This window comes from Vulpes vulpes, chromosome 14, assembly GCF_048418805.1.
Source record: "Vulpes vulpes isolate BD-2025 chromosome 14, VulVul3, whole genome shotgun sequence".
Classification (NCBI taxonomy): Eukaryota; Metazoa; Chordata; class Mammalia; order Carnivora; family Canidae; genus Vulpes; species Vulpes vulpes.
This window is the reverse complement of record NC_132793.1, coordinates 79,469,816-79,489,262: the sequence shown is the minus strand read 5'-3', so window position 1 is coordinate 79,489,262 and position 19,447 is coordinate 79,469,816. Positions and strand designations below refer to the sequence as shown.

The 19,447-nt window shown below is 35.5% G+C and overlaps 1 protein-coding gene across 1 annotated transcript; it reads left to right on the top strand.

Annotated features, from left to right (window-relative positions):
• Window positions 1-1,624: 1,624 nt before the first annotated feature.
• LOC140595301 (olfactory receptor 6C2-like) lies at window positions 1,625-2,563 on the top strand. Its single transcript, XM_072735217.1, has one exon. It carries the CDS (start codon window positions 1,625-1,627, stop codon window positions 2,561-2,563), a length of 939 nt encoding a protein of 312 aa, XP_072591318.1.
• Window positions 2,564-19,447: the final 16,884 nt, after the last annotated feature.

The window sequence follows — 19,447 nt, the reverse complement described above, 5'->3', positions numbered from 1 at the left end:
TATTGATTGTTAGTTTGATTTCTTTGTGGTCAGAGAATATCTTCTATATGATTCCAGTTTGTTTAAACTCATTAATATTTGTTTTATTTTACCTCTCTTGTTGGGATACCGATTTTGCAGTCTTACATGTACACTTCAAATAACGTGCATTCTCTTGATGGGATGAGCACTGGGATATATTTTATATCTTGGCAAATTGAACGCCGATAAAAAATAAATTTATAAAAGAAAATAATGTGCATTCTGCCATTATTAGGCAGAGTGTTCTATAAACATCAATTATATGTAATTGACATATAGTTTTTCTATACTTTTGTGGATTTTCAGTCAACTAGTTCCATCGGTTAGTAAATCTCCAGCTATGATTTACAATTTACCTATTATTTCTTCTTTTATTTATGCCAGTTTATTCTTCTTATACTTTGGTGTACTGTTAAATACATAAATAATTAAGATCTTTAGTTGTTATCGGTGAATTGGATAATTTAACGGTATGTAATTTTCTTTTGTATGTTTGTTAACTTTCTTTGATGGTAATATTAGCATATTTATTCCAACATTCTCTTTATTGTGGTTCACATGGTGGTCATTTTTTAATTGTTGGACTTATCTATGTCATTATATTTGAAGTGAAGTGTTTCAATACTGCATCTAGGTGGGAGGTTTCTTAAAAACACATTCTTATAATCCCTGTGTTTTAATCAGTGTGGTATGTTTTGATCATTTATACAATGTAATTATTTATGTTTGAACATCTGTTAATCGTTTTGTTACTCAATTTTTGTTTGTTCTCATTGTTCTTTCTTTTGTTTCTCATTTTCTGCCTCAAAATTAATAGCCCCAGTGTTTCATTTTAATTTATATAACGTACGTTTGACTATACCATTTCTTAAAAGTTTGTGTGTGACATGATGTACCCAAGACACATTTCACAGACCAGTTATAATCAATATTTTACTACTGGAGGTAGAATGCGGAAAATGTATTACTATATAAGACCCTTCACTCTTCCCTTTTTTATTGTGGTTATCATTTATATTAAGTTTACAGACGTGAGTAGCTCCATCAGATAATGCTATAATTTTTGGTTTCATCAATTTTATGAAAGGATTTGTATAGAACTGGTGTCTTTGTTTGTCTTGACTGTTTAGTAGAAACCTACAATTAAGCCATCTGAAGCCTGGAGTCTCTTTATGGGATGTCTTACTACATATTTGTTTACTTTAATAGATATAGGACTATATATATTAGATATTTCAACTTGAATTATCTTTGGTGTATTGTATCCTTCAAAGAATTAGTTCATTCCATTTAAGTTGCCAAATCTACTCTGCAGACATTTTCAAAATATTTCATTTTTATCTTCTTAATATCTGTATAATCTCTAATGATGTTATGGCGCTCATTCCTGACAAAGCTCATCTTTTCTTCAGGTCAGTCTCACAGCAGTTTTATCAGTGTTATTTATCTTTTCTAAGAATCAGCTCTCAATTCCTTTGATCTTCTCTCTTGCTTTATTGTGTTCTGTTTCATTGATTTTTGCCTTATTGTTTCCTTTCTTCTGTTTAAATACTTTCTCTTTGACTTTTTTTCATGTAGATTGCCTAAGACATCATAGGTAACAATGAGAAATCACACAGCAATAACAACATTCATCTTGTTGGGACTTACAGAGGACCCACAGCTGCAAGTTCTTCTTTTTATCTTCTTATTTCTCAGCTACGTGCTGAGCATTACTGGAAATTTGACCATTATCATTCTTACATTTATGGATTCTCATCTTAAAACACCTATGTATTTTTTTCTCCGCAATTTCTCCATCTTAGAAATCTCATTCACAACAGTATGCATTCCCAGATTCTTGTACAGTATAACAACTGGAGACAACACTATTACGTATAATGCTTGCGCTTGCCAAATATTTTTTATTGGGCTTTTTGGGGTCACAGAATTTTTTCTCCTGGCAGCCATGTCCTATGACCGCTATGTGGCCATCTGCAAACCCCTTCATTACATGACCATCATGAATAACAAAGTCTGTACCATCCTTGTCCTCTGTTGCTGGATTTCTGGGCTGCTGATCATCATCACACCCCTTGGTATGGGCCTCCAGCTGGAATTCTGTGACTCCAATGCCATTGATCATTTTGGCTGTGATGCATCTCCTCTTTTTAAGATTTCATGCTCGGATACATGGGTTATAGAACAGATGGTTATAATCTGTGCAGTACTGACATTCATTATTACACTGATAGGTGTCATTCTTTCCTATATACATATCATCAGGACAATTCTAAGATTTTCTTCTGCTTCTCAAAGAAAAAAAGCTTTCTCTACCTGTTCTTCACACATGCTTGTTGTTTCCATTACATACGGCAGCTGTATTTTCATCTATATCAAGCCTTCGGCCAAAGAAGAGGTGGATATCAATAAAGGAGTATCCGTGCTCACTACATCTGTTGCTCCTTTGTTGAACCCTTTCATATATACTTTGAGGAACAAGCAAGTGAAACGAGCTTTCAATGACACAATCAAAAAAATTGCATTTATCTTACACAAATGAGAGCACACTGAATTTAATTAATTAGTTAATTAATTAATTAATTAACTTGATGGGGAGGCAGTGAGCATTGAATGGGGGCAGTAACAGAGGGAGAGAAAGAGCGAGAAGCAGACTCCCTGCTGTGTAAGAGTAAAAAAAATTAAGATATGGGGATAAAGTCTATCTACACTGGCTTTAGTAAATAAAGTTTTATTGAAACATGTCCACTGTCACTCATCTGCCTATTGTGTATGGTGGCCTTTAATGGCAGAGTTGAGTAGCCTAACAGAGGCCTCATGGATCCAAATGCCAAAAATATTTACTGTCTAGCCTTTTACAGAAAGTTTGTCCACCTCTGGTATAGAATTTACTTTTCTGTTTTTATGGTTTTGTAGCATTTGGGGAGAAACAAGAGAGACAGGTTGCTACACAGCTACATTGTCTTCATCTACCCGGACATCTCCAGAAAGTAACTTTTAAACCTGTTGGCCAGCCTGAGGAATTGAAGTAGTCCATCCCTCTACACTCTTCTCCTTTGTCTTTGAATGTACTTCAAAATAGACTTTGAAAGATTGAAAATTTGGGGAAGCTTGTATAGTCTGTCCACTTAGATCTCACACTAACAACTCAAGTTAGAACCACATCAATGTTTTGTAACAAACAAGGAATTCACTTGTTTATATTTAATTTAATATACAAATAAACAAAATTTAATAGGAATTTTGTTCAGCCCACCAATTCCTATAAATCTTGACTGTCACCTCAACTGCCCATGAAAAAAATACTTACTCAAAATTACTAAGTTGTGCATGTGCAATTCAAAATCAAGCCACAGAAGTATATTTCCTAGGGCTACTGAATTTGAAGTAAGGCCATCTGTGTGATTGCCGATCATTTGGCTTAAGTATGTGTCATAAGTGTGAGGGTAAGTATCCAAATTCTTCATAAAGTTTGGAGAGTGCCTCTCAAGTGCTGTTTGGCTGAGTCATCCCAACTGTATAGCTTGCCTTGTGACCATATAAAAGTAGTCTACCATTTTTAGCCAAAGCCATTTTAACTGAAGAGACCATCCAAGGTGACAATTATTGAGACTATTTCTTCTTAAATACTACTGGAAAATTTGCTGGGTTTTATATCCTTATTTGATTTTTTGCTTATTTTTTATTTTTTATAATAAATTAATTTTTTATTGGTGTTCAGTTTGCCAACATACAGAATAACACCCAGTGCTCATCCCGTCAAGTGCCCACCTCAGTGCCGTCACCCATTCACCTCCACCCCCCGCCCTCCTCCCCTTCCACCACTCCTAGTTCGTTTCCCAGAGTTAGGAGTCTTTATGTTCTGTCTCCCTTTCTGATATTTCCCACACACTTCTTCTCCCTTCCTTTATATTCCCTTTCACTATTATTTATATTCCCCACATGAATGAGAACATATAATGTTTGTCCTTCTCGGATTGACTTACTTCACTCAGCATAATACCCTCCAGTTCCATCCACGTTGAAGCAAATGGTGGGTATTTGTCATTTCTAATGGCTGAGTAATATTCCATTGTATGCATAAACCACATCTTCTTTATCCATTCATCTTTCAATGGACACCGAGGCTCCTTCCACAATTTGCTGTTTTTTTAAAGAGAGTGCATTTACTAATCCTTATGTTGCATCTCGTCCCATGTAAAAAGAAAAAAAGTTTTTTCGTCCTAGGTATTAAAAGTAGATATTGGAACTTTCCCTTTCAAAATTAAAATAAAAATTCAATATTATATACATCAAAGTCAGAAAATTGATTATTTCTTTTTTTTTTAAGATTTTATTTATTTATTTATCCCTGTGAGATGCAGAGAGAGAGGCAGACACAGGGAGAGGGAGAAGCAGGCTCCATGCAGGGAGCTGGATGCGGGACTTTATCCCGGATCCCGAGATTAGGACCTGAGCCAAAGGCAGATGCTCAACCGCAGAGCCTTCCAGGCTTCCCAAATTAAGATTATTTAAAGCTGACATTTTATTTTCTCTCTTTGATAAAATATTAGCATTTCTAATTTTATACTTTACAACCGAAAATAGATCATAGCACATATGTGTTATATACACTGGCCTTCTATTTATTGGTTTAAAGTAGCTGCTTTATGGTATGAACAGTAAAAGAGGAGTAACCAACAAATTTCTTTATAAAGACTACTTGGAAACTTCTTTATAAAGATTCAGATAGAAAAAAAAATGAATTGACTGATTACATTTATTCCACATGGTTTGTTTTTGTCTTTTTGTTTTTAACAGGTAGGCATTCTGGAACTTTTGATTTCTGAGTAGGGGGGAACGATTAGATCTATTTAACACAAAATTTGCAGTGGCTGCAGGTAAATTCTTTTTCTCTGGTTTGGAAATTAATCTGATAAAAATAAAATTGATAAAAATAATTTTGTATTCATTGAGAATATATAAAATTTTCTAAATTTTATATACTTTATTATATAACCTGAGAATATAAGAACCATATAGAACAAAAAGGAAAAATGGAAATATCCATAATCATAGTGGGTGATTTTTACACATTATCTCAGCATTGCATAGCTCAAACTGACCAAAGCATCAATATAATATAGAAATCTAAACGACTCATGTAACAAACCAGACCTAATCATCGGTATGAAATATTGTACAAAAACCCCTGAAAGCTGAATACTACTTTTAAGAGAAAAAATGTTTATGAAATTGAAGTTTTGAGGAAGCGATCAATATGAAGATATGTTGAACATCTCACATGTATTCAGAAACTAAATAGTATACACATGAAAAGCATTTGTATAAAAAAGGAGCTCAAAATGAATATTAGAAAATATTTGTACTCTATGATATGAAAATATTATGTGCTAAAACCTGTGTGATACAGATAAAGGTGTGCTTGGAAAGAAATATATAGTTTAAGTATTTATATTTTAAAAAGAAGAAACAGTAAAATCAATGATCTAAGTATCCATTTCAAGAAGTAAGAAAAAGTACAAATTAAATCAAAGAAATGTAGAAGAGAATATACAACAGCAAAAAACTAAATATATAGAAACAGTTTTTCAATAAAGGAAGTCACCATTTGCTTCAACGTGGATGGAACTGGAGGATATTACGCTGAATGAAGTAAGTCAGTCGGAGAAGGACAAACACTACATGGTTTCATTCATATGGGGAATATAAAAAATAATGAAAAGGATTAAAGGGGAAAGGAGAGAAAATGAGTGGGAAATATCAGAGAGGGAGACGGAACATGAGAGACTCCTAACTCTGGGAAACGAACAAGGGGTGGTGGAAAGGGAGGTGGGCGGGGGGATGGGGTGACTGGATGACAGGCACTGGGGGGGGCACTTGATGGGATGAGCACTGGGTGTTATACTATATGTTGGCAAATTGAACCCCAATAAAGAAGATACAAAAAAAAAGGAAATCACCAATGCCAAGAATTTTTATTCTGTTGTTTTGCACTTGAGTGTTGTAGATTATTAGGTCTGATTGCTTTATAAGTCTTTTTTTAAATCCTTGTTGAATTTGAGCCTAGTTGCTCTATCCATTTTTGAAAATTAAGTCTCCGATTATTATTGCTCAACTGTCTATTCTTCATTAGTCAGTTTTGCTTTATGTATTTTGGGGCTCTGTTGTTAAGTAGTTGGATGCTTTAAATTTATCTTTTCCAATTTTTTACTTTCAATATGCGTATATTTTTGAATCTGTATGTATCTTCTATAGACAGTATACTGTGGTTACTTTTTTCTCATTATTCCAGATTGAAAATCTCAGCTTTTCAATTGGATAGTTGGATCCATTTACACGTAATGTTGTTATTGATATAGATGGATGTACCTCTCCCACTTTACTTTTTGCTCTCTAGATGTCTATTGTACTCCTTCCTCTTCTATTCCTACTTCAATGCCTCCTTTTGCATTAAGTGAATATTTCCAGTTTTATCATTTTAATTCTTTTAATGATGCTTCCACAATATTTTTGATGTATTTTTCTATTGTTATCTCTAGGGCTTACCATACACATTCTAACATCATCGTCTATGTCAGAATAATACTTAAATCTAGTGAGATAGAAACATTACTCCTATATAGTTTTATTCTCTCACATTGAAGTTTACTGTACTGACGAATATACAACTATGTATACAGTTTAAAACCATTGAACTGCATACTTTAAGTGGATGAGTTTAGAGCATATAAATTACATATCATCACTACTTATATATCCGGGATAAATATTTATATATGGAAATATATATAAATGTACTTTTAAATTTTACACATACATATACCATACTGCCTAGTCATTTAACCCAGATAAAACCTGCACATAAATATTCATGATGACCTTATAATAGCCAAAAATTTGCAACAACTCAGACGTCACTTAAAAAGTAAGCGTTGATCACATTATTACACATCCATACAATTGAAGAATATTTAGCAGTGTAAAGAAACAAGCTATTGATACAGATAACACCTTGGATAAATCTCCAGAGAATTATGCCAAGTCAAAAAGCCAATCCCAACAGTCATGTGCAGTATTGATTTGTTTATGCCAAAATTAGAAAATGGAGAACAAATTAGTGAATTCCAGTGATGGAAAGACTAAGGGAAATGGAGGCTTGCCTGGCTACAAAAAAAAAAAAAAAAAAGAGCAAAATGAGGGATATTGTGATCATGAAATTTTTCTGTACTTGTATTGTGTGGTTACTGAAGTCCTGGGTGTGAGATTGTGTCTTATAAGATGTGACCACTGCAAGAAACTGGGTAAAGTATGCATGAGTTCTTTCTGTGTTATTTATTACATGTACATGTGAATCTATAATTATATCAAATAAAGCTTAATTCTTACATCCAATTGGCTTAGAAAAGAAACCAGGCATTTGCTTTGTTGTGATATCATTGTTGTGTTTATACATTTAATGCTATGGTTATACTTCTGTGTCTCTAAGGAAATGGTCCCACTACTACACGTATTTTTTGTGTGTGTCAAAGTTCATTAGACAATTCATTACTGGCTCTTATACAGCAATCACAAAGGACCCTCTTGTTTTTTTTTCCTTGATTCTGATGCCCCCATAGCATATTTAGCAAATATAATCAATGTCATTGATAGTTTAAAAATTACAGGGCACCTTATCTCCATGGCTAGAAAAAAATCACACCATCAAATCTTCCCGTCCCCGCGTTTCATTGCATCTGTATCTTTGGGGTAAATTCCCAGCAGTGCAATGGCTGGGTCATAGGGCAGGTCTATTTTTAACTCTGAGGAATCTCCACACAGTTTTCCAGAGTGGCTGTACCAGTTCCCATTCCCACCAACAGTGCAGGAGGGTTCCCCTTTCTCCACATCCTCTCCAACATTTGTGGTTTCCTGCCTTGTTAATTTTCCCCATTCTCACTGGTGTGAGGTGGTTATCTCATGGTGGTTTTGATTTGTATTTCCCTGATGGCCAGTGACGCGGAGCATTTCCTCATGTGCTTGTTGGCCATGTCTATGTCCTCCTCTGTGAGATTTCTCTTCATGTCTTTTGCCCATTTCATGATTGGATTGTTTGTTTCTTTGGTGTTGAGTTTAATAAGTTCTTTATAGATCTTGGATACTAGCCCTTTACCTGATACGTCATTTGCAAATATCTTCTCCCATCCTGTAGGTTGTCTTTGAGTTTTGTTGATGGTATCTTTTGCTTTGCAAAAGCTTCTTATCTTGATGAAGTCCCAATAGTTCATTTTTGCTTTTGTTTCTCTTGCCTTCATGGATGAATCTTGCAAGAAGTTACTGTGGCCAAGTTCAAAAACGGTGTTGCCTGTGTTCTCCTCTAGGATTTTGAGGGAATCTTGTCTCACATTTAGATATTTCATCCATTTTGAGTTTATCTCTGTGTATGGTGCAAGAGAGTGGTCTAGTTTCATTCTTCTGCATGTGGATGTCCAATTTTCCAAACACCATTTATTGAAGAGACTGTTTTATTCCAGTGGATAGTTTTTCCTCATTTGTCGAATATTAGTTGACCATAAAGTTGAGGGTCCACTTCTGGATTCTCTATTCTGTTCCATTGATCTATGTGTCTGTTTTTGTGCCAGTATCACACTGTCTTGATAACCACAGCTTTGTAGTACAACCTGAAATCTGGCCTTGTGATGCCCCCAGCTATGGTTTTCTTTTTTAAAATTCTTCTGGATATTCGGGATCTTTCCTGATTCCACACAAATCTTTTTTTTTTTTTTTAAGATTTTGTTTTTTTATTCATAGAGACACAGCTAGAGAGAGAGGCAGAGACACAGGCAGAGGGAGAAACAGGCTCCGTGCAGGGAGCCCAATGTGGGTCTCCAGGATCACGCCCTGGGCTGCAGGCGGCGCTAAACCGCTGTGCCACTGGGGCTGCCCCCACACAAAACTTAAAATAATTTGTTCCAACTCTCTGAAGAAAGCCCATGGTATTTTGTTAGGGATTGCATTAAACATGTAAATTGTCCTCCAAACATTATATGTTCTCATTCATTTGGGGAATATAAATAATAGTGAAAGGGAATAGAAGGGACGGGAGAAGAAATGGGTAAGAAATATCAGAAATGTGGGCGACCACAAACTAGCTGGAGTAACTGAACCAAACCAGGCCCGGACTTGCGTCCCTCATTCACTCAAAAGGCTCGGGAGCCTAGAGGGTGAATAGTTGGTAGACGCTTGAGAAAGGGCTTGAGCAATGGTTCTCAGGGCTCGCTTTTACGTGGTAGCCCACATAACACAATAGATCCAACTTATTCTGACCTGGTCATAAATGTAAACAAGGGTCTGTCTGTCCTTGCTGGTCTGTTTACCATACCTAATATTCCTTTGAAGTATGCACATCTGGAGCCACAAGCTTATCTATTTACCAAGGTCTTCTGGCACCTGTGAGTCTGTCTTGCATGCTGAGAAAGGGGAACTTTGGAAGGTTTCACAAACCTGCTAAAAATAAACACCTTCTTGGCTTTGTTTTGCTCATGCTATAAAATGTTGTAAAACCTTGAATAAAGCTGGCACTGCTTGCACATCATCCACTGTGTCCCTCCTGTCCCTATCTCTTTACTTTTTTTATTTTCCTCATCCCCTTATCCTCAAGACCCTGATGGTGTTGCTGCAGCGCACGCAACACAGAAAGGGAGACAGAACATAAAGACTCCTAACTCTGGGAAACGAACTAGGGGTGGTGGAAGGGGAGGAGGGGAGAGGTTGGGGGTGAATGGGTGACAGTCACTGAGGGGGGCACTTGATGGCATGAGCACTGGGTGTTATTCTGTATATTGGCAAATTCAACACCAATAAAAAATAAATCAATCAATAAATTTATTATTAAAAAAATGTAAATTGTCCTGGGTAGCATGGACATTTTCACAATATTAATTCTTCCAATCCATGAGCATGGAATATTTTTCCATCTCTTTGTGTCCTCCTCAATTTCTTTCAGAAGTGTTCTATAGTTTTTAAGGTATAGATCCTTTACCTCATTGGTTAGGTTTATTCCTAGGTATCTTATGCTTTTGGGTGCAATTGTAAATGGGTTTGACTCCTTAATTTCTCTTTCTTCAGTCTCATTGTTAGTGTATAGAAATGCCACTGACTTCTGGGCATTGATTTTGTATCCTGCCACACTGCCAAATTGCTGTATGAGTTCTAGCCATCTTGGGATGGAGTCTTTTGGGTTTTCTACATAGAGTATCATGTCATCGGTGAAGAGGGAGACTTTGACTTCTTCTTTGCCAATTTGAATGCTTTTTATTTCTTCTTGTTGCCTGATTGCTGAGGCTAGGACTCGTAGTACTATGTTGAATAGCAGTGGTGAGAGCGGACATCCCTGTCTCATTCCTGATCTTAGGGGAAAGGCTCCCAGTGCTTCTTGGCAGAAACTTTAGTTTTAATATAGAAGATAAGGGGATTCCTGGGTGGCTCAACAGTTTAGCACCTGCCTTCGACTCAGGGCTCAGTCCTGGGATCCTTGGATCGGGTCCCATGTCGGGCTCCCTGCGTGGGGCCTGCTGCTTCTCCCTCTGCTTCTGTCTCTGCCTCTCTCCCTCTCTCTCTCTCTCTCTCTCTCTCTCTCTCTCTATATATATATATATATATATATATATATAATGAATAAAATATTTAAAAAAATAATATAGAAGATGAACCTTGAACCAAGTGATAGAGGTAATTATCAAAATTTTTTAACTGAAAAAAACAGAACAACAAAATTATAACTTTTTCTTATTTAGCAGTGATGTTATATTATGCATAGTAAATTCCTTTTTATAGTTGTAAAAAATATGTAAGTCTTGTGTTATGAATCCATTTTATTGGGAAAGAGTGGTAAATCTAATGGGATGATATAGAGCCCTTCATTGGATTTGGTCACATATGCAGTCCAGATCGTCTCAACAACACTTTATTTTTTTGAGGATATGTTCTTGAAAAAGCTCTTACTGTAGGAATGATGGACAGACCATACATTTGTAGAACAGGGTTGGACATAGACAGTCTCAATTGCCAGAGTCAAGCTGGATGTCTCAGGACTTCCTCTAACATGCTAGCTCTGCCAGCTGCACATATGAGAGAGGCATGAGAGTGAGGACATATACCCTAGCCCCTCGCCAGTTACGCATAGCCCTTCAGCAGCCTTGCAGCTCCAGCCTGGCTGGTAATCACTATTTCTATTCTTCCTGATGTGAAGGCCTCCCACCCACAGTAATAGCCGTATGACCTCTGCATACCTTCATAGGCACCCACTGGCTAAGACTAGTCAGTGCCCTGGGGTGTTCTTTTTGCCTTGCACAGAACTGTAAAAGAGTTTAGGCCCAGGAAAACCTGTAAACTTCTTTGCCACCAGGTATAATGCAACTACAGCTTCTGCAAGGAGGTTCGAACCTGACCAGGAGATTCAATCCCCCTTCAAAATCGTACTTCCTTGTTAAATTCTCCTTGGGTCTTAGGGTATCTTGTAACATTCTCATATGTTATGGTTACTAACTTAGCATAGGTTAATAATCCTTGATATTAAACTCCCCCTGTTTAAATCACTGTGTGGTTTCTGTCTCCTGATAGAACCCAGGTAGAAACACCAATATAAAGAATGTGAGAGAGGGACGCCTGGGTGATTCAGGGGCTGAGCGTCTGCCTTCTGTCAGGTTGTGATCCTGGAATTCGGGGATTGAGTCCCGCGTTGGGCTCCCTGCATGGAGCCTGCTTCTCCCTCTGCCTGTGTCTCTGCCTCTCTCTGTGTGTCTGTCTCTCATGAATAAATAAATAAAATCTTTTTTTAAAAAAAAAGAAGGTAAGATAGAACAGCAATACAGATCCTCTGAATATTAACATATTAACAAACGAAGGTTGCAAACACGGTTAAATCAATATATTTGACAACTTAGATGAAATGGAAAAGTTATGTGGAAGATGTAAATTATAGACCTGACACAAAGTAGAAAATCTGCATACTTTTATTTCTGCTATGAAAATTGAATACCTAAGTCTTTTCACAAAGAAAATTCCAAATTTATGTTGCCTTACTGGTGAATACTTTCAAAAGGACAAATAATCCAATCCTTCAAAGCATGTGAGGAGAGAACACTTTCCACTCATTTTGTGAAATCAGCATAAATCTGATACTAACACCAGGCAAAGAAATTACCAATATCTTTCATGATCATAGATGCAAATATCCATAACAAGATACTAGTGAACAATGATAACTAAAAATGGTCGAGTAAATTTATTGAATGCTTCATAAAGGAAGATACATGAATAGCCAATAGGCAAATGTAAAGAAGCTCAATATCATTAGTTATGAGGAAATTCAAATTATAAATGAGTCACACGCTCACTAGAATGGCTACAATTAAAAATGTAAGCTGACAATATAAATCATGACAAGGATGGAGAGCAATTGGAAGTATCATATATTGGTGACAGACATGTGAAACGGTATATAAACACTTAAGAAAATATTCTGGCAGTTTTATATAAACATAATTATCATGTCTTAGTAATTGCTCTCCTAGTTATATATCTAAGAAAAATGAAAATGTATATTGCCAAAAATTATACACATAAAGTTAGGATAATAGCTACTTTGGTTGAATCTTGACTGACAGAGGGTAATAGAGACTTGTTTTGATTGTTGGTAATATTCTATATATTTATCTGGGTGGTGGTCATAGGGTTGTACATCTTTGTAAAGATTAATTAACTAGTAAAATTTAATTGTGTACATTTCTTGTAAATTTGTTATACATCAGTAAATTATTAAAGATGAAACAGTGAGGGCCCCTTGAGTGGCTCAGTGGTAGGCTCAGGTTGTGATCCTGGGGTCCTGGGATCAAGTCCCACATCGGCTCCCTGCATGGAGCCTGCTTCTCCCTCTCGTAAATAAAATAAATAAAATCTTTTTAAGAAAAGAAATGGAATAGAAAATTTTCCAGAAAAAAAAAAGAAAGAAAATTTTCCAGAAAAACAAACAATAAGTGAATTCATCATCAGTATACCTACACTAAAAGAAAAAATAATAAAGTGCTCTTTATAACTAAGAAAAATAATGATGTGTATCCTTGAGAATGTCATGAGTACTTCATTAAGTACATAATAAGAAAGAAAATAAGGTGGAAAGTTAAATACACATTGTATAAAAACAATAATAAAAATATCTTGCAGGATTAAAACATATGGAGAATTTTAAAAACAACAAATATTTCAGGAAAAATCACATCCTGGGATAACTGCTACAAAAAATTGAGGTTGTTTTAGTAATTTCCTATATGCCAGCATAAGGAATAAAAAGAGTGACATAATAAATTCATTGGCTTCCTTAACACTTTGGAATCTCTGAAAATTGGCAAATTAGACTCTTACATCTTTTAAATCCCTGAAGGAATTAATCTAAGTTAGAGGATTACAGCTCAGCCTTTAGTTTTGAAAAAAAAAAAATCTGAATTCCATCCAAACATCAAGTATGCTGTACTTAAAATAAAGGTGATGGGTTAATTATCTTGATTGTGGTGATGGTTTCACAGATATGTGCATAGGTACAAATTCATCAACTTGTATACGTTAAATATATGCAGTTTTTGTATATCAGTTATACTTCAATAAAACTTAAAAAAAGAATAAACAAAACTTGAGGAGTCTAGAGCACTTTATTTCATGAATAAATTTTCTAGGACTATTCTCTAAAAACTCTGTATCTATATAAGAATTTTTAACGTATCTATAATGTCATTCGATATTAGGTTGCCTGTGTTAGATAACACATCTAAGTACTTGACAGTGGGAAAATATTAGAAGGTAAATTTTCAGTTATACGTTTAGAATGGCCTTGCTCACTTAGTTATCCAGTTCTCTGATTCGGAGTAAATTCTGAAATGTCCAACACAGTCCCGGAAAGATATTCAAAGGAATTGGCATTGGGAAAGTAAAACTAGGAAGGTAGATTGTTCTGCCTTAAAGAGAAATGATTTCTCTCTCAAGGGGTATAAGCACATGCTTTGCTACCATAAGCTTAATATTAAGCCAATTAGTTAAGAGAAAATCTTAGAAATATTGTGAATATGTGAATATTAGAAAGAAATATATACTCCCTCTCCATGTGGAGGTACATTCCCTTATTAAAATTTTTCAAAAAGTAAAAACAATTACACAATTCATACAATTGTTCAAGAAACACATGCTAAAATATTTTATTCAACAGTTAAGCCAGTAAGATGGTAAGGCTATTCAAAGGAGAATTCAAGGGATAAACCCTATACAATCAGAAGACTAATATCCTATAGTGCCATAAAACTGCAATATTTAGGATAGCTTTTCTGCTGAACAGTTAATGTGTCACTTCAAGGTGTGTGGTCTTTAAGCAAACAAGTAAATAATAAAGTCTACTTCCTGTGTATTTTCCTAATAATTTTTGGGTGAATCTGTAAAATAGTGACATTATAAAGATGGGCAGTCATTCTCCTGCTTTGTTTCTCTAAGATTTGAAGATTTTTAAAATAATTCTTTTGTGCAATTTTCCTGGTCTCTCCCCTATCTAGCCTTCCACTGGTTGAAAAGACTTATCTGATGGATAGATTTTGAACAAGGACCTGGGTATGCTAGCTAGCCCTTTCCCCTTTTATGTTGTCTTTTCTACAGCTAGATTTCAGACTGCTTGAAGTCACCAATAAAAGAGTCCCCCCTGGTTGATGGAGTAGATTTGGATCTAGCACTGTCTCTCTGATATATATGACTAACTCAGGAAATTCTTATTGGGATGTTCAAAGCCATGTGTTCAATAATTCTATCTATAATAAAACTGGAATTTAATTTTTTAAATGTTTTACTTATTTATTTATGAGAGACACACAGAGAAAGGCAGAGACACAGCAGGGTCCCGGCAGGGAGCCCAATGTGGGACTCAATCCCAGGACCCTGGGATCACGCCCTGAGTTGAAGGCAGACGCTCAACCACTGAGCCACCCAGGCATCCCTAAAACTGGAATTTTAATATCCATATATCTAACTGACTCAGAAGTCAAGCAAAGAATAAGTGGGATTCCTTCACAATTCCAGCAGTGGTGAGGAGCCCAACCACTTCTGTGAATATTATGTGGCATTACACATTGGAAGTAAAGTGTGGCAATACACTTCAAAATTCTAGAATATAACTGGCCTTTGCCTCAGAAATTCCTCCTCTGATAATTTATACTTAGGAAATAGATGACATGTATATAAAAAAAGATTTTAAATATATAATTTATAATAGTTAAACATGGGAAGCTTTATCCAATATGGCTTGTCCATAAAAAGAGTACAATGCAGAAAACAAATGAGATACAAATCTATATTTTTACCATGGAAAAATATTCATAGTTATTGATTCAGAAATTGTATGTATACTATTTTCAAGTATATTTCCTTTTTTCCACTGGAAGTATAGGCAGAAAGCAATTTTGCTGTCTTTTGTTAATCTTTTGTTATCTATGGGCCAAAGAGTAGCCAGAAGTAGCTTTTCATCAGAAAATTGCTGTTTTGCCCTCAGAATGTGTCTTTTAAAATTATTGCACCTTATTTTCTCCAAGGACATGATTCCCACTGCTTCCTCTATTAGATGCACTTGCCTAAATGCAAGACATTTTAGAAGAATTAGTCATGTTCAAACTTTGGTCACAGAGGACCCTTTTTTTATCAATATAGAGAGCCCCTGCACATCCACAACAGTCTGAGATAATAAAACATTCATGTAACTTCACCGTGTAAAAGTGTATCTTTGCCCAGAGAAATCAGAAATCATCTGCCAAAATCTTCTAAAATTCACCTTACATTGCTCATCGTTTAAAATAAATGACAGGTTTTTATCAGGTTTGGTATATAAGAATTTTTTTTCCTAGGCTTGAAGTGGAATAGAATCTTCAATGAGAGTTTGTTGGCAACCCAGAGAACACAATCTGTAGTAAAACATTGGCCGTGTGTGTGCCCAGGAGAGAGGCATTTGTGCATATATTTGATGCCACTTACACTTCCAGTTTTATCATTGGAACCATCAGGCTTACACAGTCACCTAAAGCCATGGTTACTTTCCATGAGAGTAAGTATATTCTTATTTGGTAATTTCAGTTTCTTTCTTCAACATTCTAGTTCTTTGGCCTCTGCAAAATATCAGACTGATCTACTTAAATATGGGAAGGCGATAAATTAACTCGGAAATCTCTGAAAAAGCAAATAGTTATTTATAATGTTAATTTGTTTTTGAAAAATTTTAAAGAAAAAAAAGAAAAATTTTAAGGGATTGGATTTACTGGAAATATTTAATACACACATCGGTAGAGGTGAGTCAGCATCTGTTCACTTTTTTTTTTTAATCCTTGGTATCTACAGCAATACAATCATATAATTGGTTCTCAAAAAATATGTTTTTATTTAATTTATGAGTAATCATAGAAACAGGAGGGACAAACAGAAGTGATCTGCCCCAAAGCATCGTACTTATCAATCAATATATATTTATACCAAGATGTAACTGTGCCTTCATTAGAGTGCCAAAGTATTAGCAATGTTGTCATTAGTGAGCAATGAGCTAATTATAAACACAAATATTCATTGAACTACACTAAATTGAAAATACACCTGAACTAATTACTGGAACATTCATGTAATATCCCAGGATCACAGAAGATAAGTGTTGATGATGAGAAAGAGAGTTTAGGAATCTAGGACAGTGCTCTGAATTATGATGCCACAATGAAGCTCTCTTTAAGAATTTTCTCAGTTTGGTTAAAAAAGGTCAATTTCTATAATCTTGTCTAAAAGGGTACCTAGTTATCAGTTAATTATTTCCCCCCCTGAGCATAGGTTAGTGGTCTTTTCTGCAGAGGTGCCTACAATGCAAGGTAATTTCCTATCTCTAGCACTCTGATGCTGTTATACGTTACTGTATTGATAGAAGTAACATGCTTCAATTCATCAGACCTTACAAAAGCACATTTCTAGGTTTCTTGTTGGGTACATATCACTAGAAATAAGTGAAACCATTCATATAACAAATTAATTAGTTTTTCCATAGGGAAGCCTTTTCTTCCTTGGAATGCAGGGAAAACAAAGGACAGACTCTTTGTTCACAAAGGGAAATAGCTGCTCATAGAATTAATTACCTAATGATAGTTGAGAAAGAAACGTGAAATACCTATTGTCTCATGTCCAAAATTGCAGTCTCAATTCTGCCCTTAGTATTTCTTTACAGAACATTGAATGGGTTTTCAGAAGCACCAATATTCACAAGCCTATAAAGAATTCAGGAAAGGTGTTCAAGTCATGGTCTCAGTGTTGTGAGACTGAGTCCTGCCTGGGCTTGTGTGGAGCATGGAGCCTGCTTAAGATTTCCTCCTCTCCCTTTGCTCCTCCCAAGTTCATGTGCATGCTCTTGCACTCTCTCACTCTCTCTCTCTCTCTCTCTCAATAATGTCAACTTGTCAACACCTACGAGTTAGTCATAAGAGCTATCTTGAGAATAGTCATAGACTACAGTGGGAATGTTAGAGGAAAAGCTACTCTATCTTAAAGGATTATAGATAGATTCCTAGTGAAATGTATACCTTAACCAAAACTTGAAAGAGGGATAGGGAGGGTAGGGACTGCAAGTATAGAGATCACTAAAGACAAAAGGATCAGCATATGGAAATTTCCACAGATAATTTTAAGCATAGCCTTTTATTGGAACTACAAGTAAATAAGTGAAGCAAATTGAATCAGGAGATGTGAAACCAGAGGCCTAACTCTATAGACTGTACTCTATTATTTTGGTATATTATCTCTTTTTCTATTGACATATAATTAACAGACTTATATTAGTTTCAGGTGTGCAAATAATGATTTGACAATTCTGTACATTCTCAGTGCTTATCAAGGTAAATATACTCTTAATCATCTTTATCTATTTCACCTAGGCTCCACCCACCTACCTCCTGGCAACCACCATTTTGGCCTAGTTATGAGTCTGTTTTTGTTATGTTTGTCTTTTTTTTCTTTGTTTGTTCATTTGCTTCTTAAATTCCACATGAATGAAATCATATTTTATTTGTTTTTCTCTGACTTACTTCATTTAGCATTATATCCTGCAGATCCATCCATCCATGTTGCTGTACATGGCAAGATTTCATTCTTTTTTAAGCCTGAGTAATATCCCATTGTATATCTTGTGGTACATACATACTAGGATAGTAAGACAGCAGCCAGTGCAAGGAAAATAGAATATAACCAGGAGAATAGAACAAAAAACTGGGTAAATTGTGTGAATTAATACAGGAAATATTAGAAAGATCTCCATATGCCCACTGAGAAACTTAAATTTTATAATGAAGGCAAAAGGGAGTGAGGGAAAGGATTAAAATTACTGTTTGAGTTACAAAATTTCCATTTTCAAATTCTTAAAACAATAAATAAAAGTTTATTTTTTAATCCAACTTAATACCAGTCTTTTCTCTCTACCCAAACCCATCACCTCACTCTAGTGAATTGTTATCATATATCTGTTGACACCCTCAACTCAGCTTCACCTTAATTCTGATACATTTGCACAGTTCTGATATTAAGAGGTAAAGAAATATCAGTATCCGTCAGAGCTGACATTATCAAAATATCCATCATCTCTTCAGGTCCTCAAATACCTATTCTGTGCTTTACTGCTGTGGAATCCATCTCCTATTTCCCTTCCTGTATTACTCTTGCAGTCCATTGGTTTCCTATGAAAGCTTTAAGACACTTTTAGTGTTTCTTTCTTTTTTTTTTTTTTAAGTGTTTTATTTTTTTTTAAATTTTTTTTTAATTTTATTTTATTATTTATGATAGTCACAGAGAGAGAGAGAGAGAGGCAGAGACATAGGCAGAGGGAGAAGCAGGCTCCATGCACCGGGAGCCTGATGTGGGATTCGATCCTGGGTCTCCAGGATCGTGCCCTGGGCCAAAGGCAGGCGCCAAACCGCTGCGCCACCCAGGGATCCCCCACTTTTAGTGTTTCTGCAGCAAATTGCAATACAGGAAAAATTTATGAAGTATCAAGCATTCTTTTTTAATTTCCTGCCACAATTAAGCACGAGGACACCATTCTTCTAATTCTATACCAGTCTTGAGAATGGGAAAACTATGTGTCTTTCTAAAGCCCTTTAGCCTATGTTCCTAATAGGAACAAATAATTGTTCCTATTATTTTCCCCCTTAGATCTCTACAAGGAATAAAAACATCTGCACCAGTCAATTTCTTTCTTTCCTTCTGTTATCCTCGCTCCATATCACTGGAAGAGAGCAGAGGGCCCCAAACATAGAAATCTCATTCAGAACCATCAAATTCTCTAATTTATCCCTCAACTCTCTTATCCCCCGGTAAACAAATTTCATAGATTCTCTAAGGATAGAAG

What these genes read in the sequence shown, in the direction of transcription:
- LOC140595301 (XM_072735217.1), top strand. Translation starts at nt 1,625, where the DNA reads ATGAGAAATCACACAGCAATAACAACATTCATCTTGTTGGGACTTACA.